At 40.4% G+C, this 12173-nt stretch overlaps 2 protein-coding genes across 4 annotated transcripts in view; one reads left to right on the top strand and one right to left on the bottom strand.

Moving 5' to 3' along the window:
• The window catches only part of PYGB (glycogen phosphorylase B), a 44214-nt gene extending 41513 nt beyond the window's left edge, over nucleotides 1–2701 (top strand). Inside the window, exon 21 of the mRNA XM_081000930.1 lies at nucleotides 49–2701. The gene's annotated coding sequence lies outside the window, so the exon portion shown is untranslated. The remainder of the gene's footprint in view (nucleotides 1–48) is intronic.
• A 2412-nt stretch (nucleotides 2702–5113) lies between these two features.
• The window catches only part of ABHD12 (abhydrolase domain containing 12, lysophospholipase), a gene marked incomplete at its 5' end in the record, with an annotated part of 32156 nt that continues 25096 nt past the window's right edge, over nucleotides 5114–12173 (bottom strand). For all 3 annotated transcript variants that reach the window (XM_081001099.1, XM_081001101.1, XM_081001100.1), the window contains 3 exons: nucleotides 5114–7779; nucleotides 8982–9109; nucleotides 11950–12028. In XM_081001099.1, the coding sequence (XP_080857225.1) occupies nucleotides 7740–7779; nucleotides 8982–9109; nucleotides 11950–12028 (247 nt within the window). In that variant the 3' untranslated portion in view covers nucleotides 5114–7739. The remainder of the gene's footprint in view (nucleotides 7780–8981; nucleotides 9110–11949; nucleotides 12029–12173) is intronic.

Genomic DNA, 12173 nt, shown 5'->3' with positions numbered 1-12173 from the left:
CAGGCTCCAGCCCACCAGGCTCCAGCCCACCAGGCTCCAGCCCACCAGGCTCCAGCCCACCACCTCCTCCTCTCCGTGCTCTAGGGACTCGCAGGCAGCCGAAAAAAATGCAGGTGGGGGAGAGAGAGAGAGAGGGCTGGCTTGGGTGGGGGGGGGGACTTTTGCCTTCCTTTCCTCCCCCCCCCCCGTTAAACCCCTCCCCTGCATTCTTAGCCAGCTGCTTTTCTGCACACCCCTCTCGTGCTCCTTGTCCCTTCTGTGTTTTTCCTTCCCTCCCCATTTAAAACGTGGTGACAAAGCACGGATCCACATGGATCCTCAGGATTTTTGCATTGGGTCACCCCAAATTCACCATCATATCACATTACATGTCCATGGCTACAGCCTGTACCAAAAAAATCACGCACCCACTGTTGCCTGGGGCTGCAATGGTGCAAAAACGTGGTTACAAAGCATGGATCCACAGGATCTTTGCACTGGATCACCCCAAATATACCATCAGATAACATAGCATGTCCATGGCCACAGCCTGCACCAAAAAAATCACGCACCCACTGTTGCCTGGGGCTGCAATGGTGCAAAAACGTGGTTACAAAGCATGGATCCACAGGATCTTTGCACTGGATCACCCCAAATATACCATCAGATAACATAGCATGTCCATGGCCACAGCCTGCACCAAAAAAATCACGCACCCACTGTTGCCTGGGGCTGCAATGGTGCAAAAACGTGGTTACAAAGCACAGATCCACATGGATTCTCAGGATTTTTGCATTGGGCTACCCCAAACTCACCGTCAAATCACATGTCTGTGGCCACAGCATGAAGCACAAAAAAGATACACCCACCGTTTCATTCAGATTTTTTTTTCTTGTTTTCCTCCTCTGAAAACTATGTGCGTGTTATGGTCAGATGCGTGTTATAGAGCGAAAAATACGGTACTACATAGAATGAACTCAAGGGTATAATTATAAAGTCAAAGAACCAACTAGGTGACACTGTGGACTAAAAACAGCATTTGAGTAGGTAGAGAACAGTAAATTAGCAAAAGATTGAAGACAGAGAAGAAAAGGTGGGGTGGAGAATGGCAAAGGTGAGAATTCTGATTAACCATGCTCTTTTTATAGCCTTCTGACAAAACCGTCACAGGCCCCTTTTATAGTTTTCTGCCACCTCTACCCCCCCTCCAGATGTTGTTGAACTGCAATTCCATCAGCCCCAGGCACCATGGCAAATAAACAGGAACTGTAGTCTATGATATCTGGAGGACACCATAATGGTTGCCACATATCTGGAATGGTGCTACCACAGCCTCATCGAACCCTCCAGGTGTACAACAGACTAATTGTGTGAGGTGACATAGGCCTTGCCTAAGGCCACCAGATACAGCTGCCTCTAATTCAAACCCAGCTGTTTCATCTCCAAATGCTGTATTTGGAGAAAAAATAGGTTTAAAATAACTGAGGGTTACCTGCTTCGGCTAGGGTCTGCAGAAAGGCCATCCATCGAAAGAGTCCCTACCTTCCTTGCCTTGCAAGTTTGCTCTGTAGGTTCCCACAAAAAGTGTGAATGTTGACCATTCTTAATCATTCCAAGAAATAAAGATGGTTTAACTAAAACAGCAGGAAGCCAGCAAGTTTATAAGCAAACAATAGGAAATGCTTGACTGTGAAGAGGACATTTCAAAGAGGAGTGGAGAAGTTTGCAGCAACCCAGTATACACCATCTCTTCATCGATTGATGAAGGTTCATACATGTAAACATGCTTTTAAGGGCATTTGAGACAAGGGCTAGCCTCTGCTATCTCCATTTACGCTGAGTAGGCTTGTGGAAATCAACTCTGTATTCCAACCTCCTCGTTAGGAAGAAACCATTCTGCTTGCCTTCCTTTGCATATGGAAATCTGTCCCTCCATTGAAGTGAGTGGGAGAGCCCCTACCAATACACGAGCACACTGGGTGTGAGGTTGGTGGGCTGGAGTTGATACATCATGTGCTTTTCGTTCATTTTATCAAAAGCATAATAATTGAAGGATTTCCTGGAAGGACAGTTTTGGAATTTGAACATTAATGCTGTTAATCTCACCCTTGATGGAACGGTTTATAGTTTGATTACAGGTCAGTATTTGTGTGCCTTGTCCTGCTGTGTCCATCTAAAACTCCAAATAGAGGGTTGTGTTTAACATTGGCATAGACAGTTGAAATGAATGGACATTACAAATTCCAGTCTATTATTTTCAGTGTGTTTAACTCAGCTGGATACAACCCAAGGGAATGACATTTTGCTCTCTTGAGTGTTTCTCATTATGTCTATTTAAATATACTTTTAAGCAATCAGGAACATCTCTCTCTAATGATAAAGCACTGTCCCGCATTGAGTCTCAAGCATAAAACGTCACATGCAGACATTCCCACTTTGCAATACAACTTTGTTTATATGGCCTAAAAACCCAACCTAGTAATTAACTTGTACTGCAAAGATGGCATTTCTTCAGACAAGAGTGGGCTGGAGTAGCAGAACTGGATCATTAATGAAGATCTCTGACTTAACCAAAATGGTCCATTGCTTGCAAAATAAATGTTGTTTGTCACTCTCATAGCACTTTCAAAACTTTGAGATTTTGAGTTTGTGTATGTGTGTGTTTGATATACTACTGTCAATCTCTTGTGCTCTCAAAATTATTAAAAGTCACACAGCCATCCACTGTAGTTGCTCTTTATTTCCCTATGCATTGTACAGAACTATTGCATTACATGGACACAGTGCTGACTGTGAAAGAACGTTGGGTGGGATTAAGCAGGGCTTTATTTTTTTTTAAGGAGTGCCAGCATAATCTCCTGTAGTTCTGCTGGTTTGGTTTCCATATAACGGGCACCTGTACATCAAAATATTATTAATAGGGTGGCTTATCCTAATAAGAAGAATGGGGAAAAGGCTTTGGGGGGGGGGGGAAGGCCATCCAGTGAAGTCTATTGGAAGATTAGGACATCTATAGGGTTGCCATTATGTCCCCTTTTCCAGGACACATCCTCATTTTCATGGGTATGTAAAATGAGTCTCATCCATAGTTAAAAGCAGAAGTCGGCAAATGTGTCCTCTTTTTTGTTCTTCAAAATATGGCAACCCTATATGGAAGGAAGTCCTTCTTCACACACTGCAGTTAAATTGTGGGCTAGGCCACCAACTTGGCTGCCTTGAAAAGAAAACTTAAGACAATTTAATGAGTGTCTTTCAATGGCAACCATTCATGATGGCTATATACTTCATCCCGTATCAGGCTTCTGAATTCCAGCTGATGGGGAACAACAGCAGGAAAGGGTTTTTTCATTCATGTCCTGCTTGAAGGAAATGAGCAAGAGAGATGGCTTGACCCTGTTGCATTATCTCCCCCCACCTCACAAACTTCTCTGTATGTTTAAGTATAATCTGCTAAGTAACATTTAATATCTCTGACCAAGTAGGCTCAGGTCCAGAAAATCTTGGGCCACAATAAATGTTAGTCCTTAGGAGTGTCATCAGGCTCAGAAACAGAGCCCAAGATGTGGGTGTCACCACTAACTTTTCCAGGAGTGTACACTTTGGTAGGAATTCAGAGTATTAAATCCTCAGTTACATAGCTCTGCCACCAGGGGACGGATCATTACTGAACACAGAAGTATTCCATTTTGCTTGCAGCTCTTTGTAAACAGATATCAGTCAACGGGAGGTCACAAGACTTGCAACAGAACGAACAAATATGGACAGACTAGCTACATACGAACGAATTGCATGTCGACGCAAATTAAGAATGGATAAATATGAAGAAATCTGGAAGGAATACTTAAGCGATAAAGCGGACAGTGGTAGGAAGTAAGGGGAGGAGAGGTGGGGAAATATTGTTAAAAAGGTGTAGTTACAGGTATATCAGTACTCAAACCTGATTTGTTAAATTGTGTTATTAGTGTTATTGTGGTTTTTGTTGTATGTGTTTTTTGTGGTTGTTTGTATTGAAAAAATTGATTAAAAAATTAAAAAACAACTAACAAATACTGAAGAACTCAGGAGCTTCAAACAATTTTTACCTAAATTACACCTTTCTTTCATCCAGAAGCCTCTTTTCACATACTTCAAGAAAACTAGGTTTCTGGTAAATGTTAGCTGTGTCAGTATATCCAAACGATATACCTCAAGCAACCGTCGTGAAAGGGAGAGGCCTAGGGACTTCTCCAAACTGCAGTTCCCAAGATTCCTTGGAGGCAGCCATGAAAAAGTAATACAGGAACATAGGAAGCTACCTTATACTGAATCAGACTCTTGGTCTGTTTAGCTCAGATTTCAAGCAGAGGATATTTCCAGCCCCACCCCCTCAAAGCTGTGCTGAGGTGTAAGGTGCTACTTGGGCAGTATGTTTAAAGCTGCAACACAAGTGGACAAATGTGGGTGCCAATAAAGATTATGATTGTAGGACACTTCACAATGTAAAGTGCTACAGAAATTATAACGAACAGCTAAACACATGGACCGCAATCCACAATTTCAAAGGACACGAGAGGAAGTCACTCAGCAAATGGAGAATAGAAAAACTTGCAACCCTACATTCATATTGAAAATTGGTTGCCAAACATCACAGTATATATACCAACTCTAGGAAACAGAAATCCAAAGTCCATTGTAAGTACGGTACACATGAGTTTGTCAGACTTGGGGCAGTGATGAATCACATGCTGCTGGCTGCTTAGTACATTTCTGCTGCTCAGGGGAGCTTTGAAAGAAATCAGTTCTATCTCTGTTCTGCTATTAGCCCCAGACAAATCACAATGGGCAGGATCCAATAGTTCCTTGAGTAGTCAGAAGGATCCTCTTTGTCCCAGATCCCCATCCATACCCAGCTGACCCCCCCCCAAAAAAAAACCCCACACCCACAGCATTTGAGAGGGTTCCTTAACCCGTAACCCCAAGGGCTGAAGCAGAAAGTCCAGTTATACAAGCAAAATTCCATGCACAATTATTTAGAACCCATCCAATATGCCAGACATGTTAAATTCTACGTGTCTTTTTGATAGTATTTTCCTGGGCAGATCCAGAAGCCCATAATTTAAATTTAATTTTTTTAAAAAGGCTACAACAACAAAAATTCTTAAGTAATTTGTTTTATTAAAACTACACACTTTTTAGATAAACATTTCCATTTCAATGTGTATCACTGGCCTAATAATTGGAACATATGTCTCGGGATAAACAGCACTGATACATGCGCTGGAATCTAATTTTTGTTGCATGGGAGGAGGTGACATTTCCACATTGGTTTGTACTTTTACCGACACTAAGGTGGGCGATAGCAGCGGCGGCGTTACATGGAACATTCTGTTTGCTTCGACAAGAAAGGCAAAGTTAAGTGTTTCTGTCCTTGTTAGTGTAGTAAACCAAAGCACATGGAATGTAGGAGGGAAGAGATGGGATTGTATATGTGGCACAATTTGCTCAGAGGTTATGGTGAATCAAAATCTTGGTAGATCTCACTACAGCAGAAAGTCTCACTGCAAAGAACAAGCTACTGTCTGCTTTGGAAGTATGATAATCTCTAAAATACAACTCTTTGATGCATGCAAAACCAGAGTATTCCATATACAGACAATATTAGCAAACACTGCTCTCTAATACACTTCAGGCTGAATAATTCACTTCTGAACACTAATATCTAAGACTACTATGCCAAATGCTTGTATGTTTGTGGAATGAAACAGTTCAGGGCCAATGACACAAAACCTGGAGCTACTGTAAATCAGTCTGCTAGGACCCAACAGCTAAACTGCCCATGGCCCTTTGATTCCTACTCACAATGTCTCAAATTGTCTGCCATGCCATGCCTGCATGAATGGTGGACTGAGAATCCTGAAGAAGAGCATGCTGAACTCACGTCTGGTTTAAGCAGAAGCCCTGACACGAGTGAGATGGGGAGGAATGGCAGTTTTCAGTTAAGAGCCATGGTGAACTGCAAGCCATCAGGACTCTTAAGGTCTAGTATTGCACTATGTAGCATCTCCTTCAAACACCTCCAAAAGGTTACTAAAGTGGTCTTTACTGTCTTCTTCTCAATATGGATGGATTAATGCATTTTTTAAAAAAATAATAATCTGTAAATTCAACAACATAATGGCTAAATGTGTCAATTTTTTACGCATCAAAAATGGACTCCAGCAGCCATAATGAGACCGAATCATCATGAGGTATATAAGGCCAAGGCCAATAAGGGAAAGAAATATGAATTTTAGATTCAGCATTTGCTACTATTAATTTACTATCGTGCTGCCTGCTAAAATTTCGATTCAGGCCAGGATTGTTTTGCTACAGCTAAAAAATGAAAAATAAGTATTTGTTCCTGGCATGTGCCAACTGAAGGAAACATTCAAGGCTGGTCAGGAAGTTTTCATACATCTCCAGCTTTTAATTAAAATATATATACCAAACTAAATATGTTATGCAAAAAAAGAATTTTGTTTTCACTTTCAATGCCTTTGCTTGGTCTGAAAAAAATTAGGACTTTCAAATATAATTGCTAATATTTTGCTGTTAAGGAAAGTCAGAGCAAATGTTTTATTGCCAATGAAAACCAACATAATTTACCAGATGAGAACTTCAGGTTAAAGTATTTTGATGTAATTTCTCTCACAGAAAACTTTTGACCAGCTTTAATGTACCTGAGTATTATTATTTTTTTAAGGAAATGAAAGGGCTGTAGGGGTATTAAGGATCATGATTATGAAAAATGATACCAATTTTCTCATCCCCAAAGTGCTTATATGTCTCTAGAGGAGACTGGAAGACATCTTCATCACAGCAGAAAAAAAAATCTCCACCCATTCTTGACAAAGTATAAAGACACCTTCTATTTACTGAAGGAGTCTTTCAAACGTTTGAGGGTGCAATTTGTATTCAATACATCTCACATCACCCATTGAACCTGTACATCTAAATAAAATGGTTTGGAGACAAGAAAGAATCTCAAAGTCAGAGGAAGAAAGAATCTTAAAGAGGATGTGTCTGTATATGAGGTATAATAAAGATTTTTATATATTATCTATATGTGGGAGACAACTAAGAAACTTCAAAGCAAGGCAACAGAGAAAGAGAAGCTTAGTCACTATTAAATAGTTGCCTTATTTTAAAGGAGAAACATCCTTCATTGCATTCTGAAATGTTTTCTTGAAAGCATCCTGATCTCTTGAAAGTTCTCAAATGAATTTCAGAACCAAAAACCATATTCAGCAACTCTGCATTTGACAAGGGTAGGGGAAACTCCTCACTGAACTAAATTCTATTAAAAGAGCAACCTGCAACTCAGGTAAACTAGATGCAGCACTGAAATATTATAGCAGTTACATTTTTAAAGACAATTGCAGTTCATTTGCGTTTCCGAGTGCAAGGGTTTTTTGTGTTCTAAAAAGCTGTTGCGGCCGAACAGACACTTGTAGGAATGTTCATAATTTCTGAAAGGTTTTTGCCAAGTCCTTCTTGTGCTTGAACTTAGTTGTTGTGATTTGTTTGGTTTTCTTGTTCTTTAGAAGGGGCTTGCGGGGAGAGGGAGAGAGACGAGCCAGCTACATTCTTTTCTTCGTATCTCTATCGCCCCAGAGGCTGGGTTTCCAAGTGTATGCATTAAGACTGAAGCAGGAATCTGTGACTTATTCAGTGTCTGGGTTTAAAAGAATGGCAGACCTTTTCTTGTAGATGACAACTTAAGTCAACCATGCAGTTAGTCCTCAGTGACGATGCTCATGTCCCAATTTTCCCAGGAATTCCCTAAGAGGGGAAAATACACACCACACACATATGTATCAGCAGTGTCAGTTGTTTTGGTACTTCAACTTCATCCATTCTCTTCCCACCTGCCCTTCTGAGGCCAGTAGATTTCAGAACTCCGGTCAACTTAAGTTTTCCCACTTAGATACTCTTAAATGCCCTACATTGCAGAGCAATCGCTCTCTTTCAAAGATGGGATCATGATATTTAAAAAACAAGCAAAACAGAAGAAGGGACACAAGCATACACATAGTCTTACCAAGCTGTCAAACTTGAAATTATGTTTGTAGCTGTTTTTGTTTTTATTTACATTAGTTTTCTATGTCTTAACTGTTTTACAAAAAAGTTTAATAAAAATCTTAACACAAAAAAGCCCTTGAGGTTCTGGGGTGCAGCCTTTTTTTGCTTATTCACATGTCAACCCCCCTTATACATTTAAAGCAAGGGTGTGTTGCTTTTGACAGGGGTGATGAGAGAAGATGTATGAATATAATGTCAAAAGGATGCATAGGGAGTGAAACTTGCCCTGCCTTAGGAACGCAGCACCCTGAGTTTCAGACTTGGCTCTTTCCCAGCCCTACTTCTAAGATACTAAGGATTGTTTTTATGATATGTTTGTAAGTCACTCTGATGTACATGCAGCAGGCTATTCATCAATTAACTGCAACAATGGACCTTTTCATACAAAGCATGTGCTCTACTACCAAGCTTCCTTCCTTTCCCCTCTCCTATACCTGCTCAGATACTGGATGTGAACCAGGGTGAGAAAGAAGCGCCCCAAGTGAAGTGACAGATCAAAAGGAGGCAAGACAAGAGGGCGGGAGGGGGGAGGAGGATTGGCCACTCTCACCCACACACCCATTTTTATGCAAAACCCAAACCTGCCATCCTTCCTTGCTTTAAATGCATTGTAAAAAGAGGAGACATGCAAACATGCATGACTGCACCAATCATATCTCATTTGGCCCTCAGTCTCACCCAAGTCATTTGGAAAATGTTGCCAATTTAATCAGCAGTTACTAGCAATGATGTGCTTTTGTGCTTGGGTCCTACAATAAACCTCTGGGGTAAAGTGGAAGACAAAGGAAATTATTCCAGAATAAGCACACGCACGCGCGCACACACCCTTTATGTTGTACAGCTCAATTGCATCTGCCTGTGCAAACAGCAGAACACAGATTATGAGTGACCCTTTTAATTACCGCAATATTCGAGGTAGTTCTGGGCTCTTGTAGATGTATTTATGCCTGTAGCCTAGGTCTGTGTGAAATGGAACGAACTGTACTTTGTAATCACGGAAGCTCCGAGATGGGGCAGCAATGTTGTATAGCTGTAAAAGACATTTCAAAACAAATGCAAGTTAATGAAATGGATAGCCCCTCAATACAGAGCAGTGACAACGTCTATTTCTGTAACTATATTTGATGTAGCTAATTAAGCACCAGTTACTGCACGGCAATTTCTGTGCCCAAGAAACAATCATACTTGCTTCATGTCAGCTGGTTATATCACTCTTTGACCATTCTGTTCTACTTGAAACTGGGTAGTTACAAGAACACTGAAGGGACAAAGTCTCAAAGTACTTTTCAAATGTGACTTTATGGATTGAAGGAGAGATCAGAACCCACAGGTTTGTGATATGTGGATCTGTGATAAGTGAAGCTGCACATCTGTTGCTCAGAATTTTTTTTAAAAAGAGCTTTGAGTTTTAAGCAGCAATGGAAACTCTTCCAATGTTGTATAACAATGAACATGCACAAAGTTCAGTTGTTCATGACTTGTGTACACAAATATATGCAACATGGGCCTCTTGAACAGGTATTTTCCAAGGGAGGAAACCCATGTTATCTTTTCTAAACAAAGATTTGACTGTGGAGCCTGATCTTTTTCTGACACATGCTGTGGAGAGTCAAACTGATTCTCAAGTGAAAGTCCACTTGAAGGATAGGTATTTATGTCAGACGCTTATGTACCACTTAATCATTTGTATGTGTGAACAGTATACATAAAAACAAACTTTAAAACTGCTTTATCATAAAACTGAATGCTGCTGGAACAAGGAACTTTTATTGAGGCTTGGTCCCATTACATTAAAGACATGGCTTCTAGTAGTTGCAAGTCATGCATTTGAGCCATGGGGGACTACCAACAGAGACTCTCACAAAGCCTCTGTGATTGGGACATGGGATATGGGATCTGGCAGTCCTTAAGTTGTCCTGGACCAAAGCTGATAAGGACCTTCGTAAAATTAATAGAAGAACCTTGGAACCTTGTCTGGGCAGCTTTTAAGTACCAGAGTTAGTCCTGGTGATAGTTTGTCCCCATCAAGAGTCCAGCTGCAGCAATTTGTGCCAGCAAAACCTAGTTCCAAACTCATCCTATTTTTGTTTTGCATCACACTGTTCCTGAAGTGATAATGTCCTATTCTGTCAGATAAAGAGGTGATTTCCATGAAGTCTGAGTCCTCAGAGAGCTGGCTTAAGAGCTTCTCACCCTAGACATGGGATAGCTGCCACCCCCTCAAGACTGAAGCACAAACTGGGCAGCAGAAATTACTCAAGATTAATTAGTGCAGAGTACAAAAGTTGCAGTCCTGCATATGCAGCATTATTTTTGGCACCTCCCTTTCGCTGCCGCCTCTTAGGAGCCAACTATTCCCAGCAACTTTAGGAGCCATCTGTGCGGAGCCCTGGGAGCACCATACAGAGAAACAAAATTTGCTTCACGGCAGCTAATTTTTGTTTGTTTGTTTGTTTTTTCTTTCTTTTTTTCTGTTTTATTAAATTTGCTTAGTAACATAAAATTATTATATATATTCTATAAAACAAAGAATACAGAACAAAATTCATTCATACTACAATGCCTAACTACATAACATTAATATATATGGTTTCTGAAAAAAGGCTTACATAACAAAATCAATTCAAAATACCATCCGGTTTACTTTTTTTCCCTTTCCCTCCCTCCCCACTCCAGCCCTCCCCCCACCCCGGTCAGGCCTTCCTTCTTCATATCTTTATCCATGTACACAGTCTGTTCATTCGAGCTTGTATGTTAGGGTTGGCTTCCCCTCTTTCTATCCATTTCCTGTAAAATGCCCATTTATTTGTGATTCTTTGGCATTTATTTTCCCACCTATCCTCTGCCACTATCTGTGTGAATATTTCTGATTGTACGTATTCAAAAACATAATCATTCCATTTTTCCATATTCCATTTGGCCTTTTCTTTCCATCCCAAAGCAATAACTGCCATTCCAGGTAGAATCATAATCTTGTACAACTCTTGCTTATTACTCTTTACTTTGTTATTTCCCAGTATTCCCGAAAATAACAAATCCCTATTAACTTCTATGTTTATTTGAAATAATCCAGAAATTACCTTTATAATTTTTTGCCAATATTATAATCTTTTGCCAATACAGGGCAGCTAAATGATGGACTGTTCTGGATTGTGGCAAAGGAAAGCACAGGAAAGGAAATAAAAAGGAGGTTCATACAAAGCCAGATTCTGCCCACAGTTCTGTTCTGGTTAGCCCAGGCCCTGGCCCAGGGCTGAATTACACATTCCATGCAAATGTGTATAGAACAGAACCATAAAGGCTGCTACTCCTTGAAGGGAAAAGCAGTTTTGCCAGTAGCTTGCCGAAAGGGAGCTGCAGTGTAAAAGCAGCAGGCAAGGAAAATGTTAGGCACTATGAAAATAGCTTCCATCCAAAGCTGTTTTTATCTAAACCAGTCACAGGGTTTAGTGTTAGTTTGGTCCATGGAACCTGGAATTAAACATGGCCCTCTCTACTGTACACCGAAGAGCTCTCCAGGTTTTTTGTAAGAGTTTTTATTGTTTTCTAGAAACAAAACAGAGAATCTGTTACAAACCATATGGACAACAGAAAGTATATTTTTGGTCATATAAACATGTACTGATAGAAACACTTGTTTCATTATCAGGCCAACAAACTTCACTGAAGTTGGGAGAAACAGGCGATTTGAGTCCTTTTGTTTGGGAGTTAATAAAATAGATAAACTGAAACCAAGCCGTCTCGAACATGCCATTTGTAGTTTCTCCTCTAGCCACTTGGCACTTTGAGGTTGCTCTCCCAGTTCTAATTCATTCAGGATATTTATGAGCAGAGATTGGGGGGGGGGGAGCTTAAGGTAAGGAAACACACCTTTTTTCCAAGATGAAATGGTACTACAGGATCATCTTCAGCATGAAGAATTAGCAGAGAGCAAGAAATATGCTTCACGCTGTAAAAAAACCCACAACATTAATATGAATTTTTAGAAGTCCACCAACTCAGAATATCTACAGCTTAAGTCTGTGTAACGCAGAACAAGAAGTTTTATTTAAAATAAAATAAAAATATTTCTGGTTAAAAATGAAGTAGGCCAT

The sequence above is a fragment of the Podarcis pityusensis genome (genome assembly GCF_964106645.2).
Source record: "Podarcis pityusensis genome assembly, chromosome: 3".
Taxonomy (NCBI): Eukaryota; Metazoa; Chordata; class Lepidosauria; order Squamata; family Lacertidae; genus Podarcis; species Podarcis pityusensis.
Note: the sequence above shows the minus strand (reverse complement) of the source record. Positions and strands in the feature narration are given on the sequence as shown.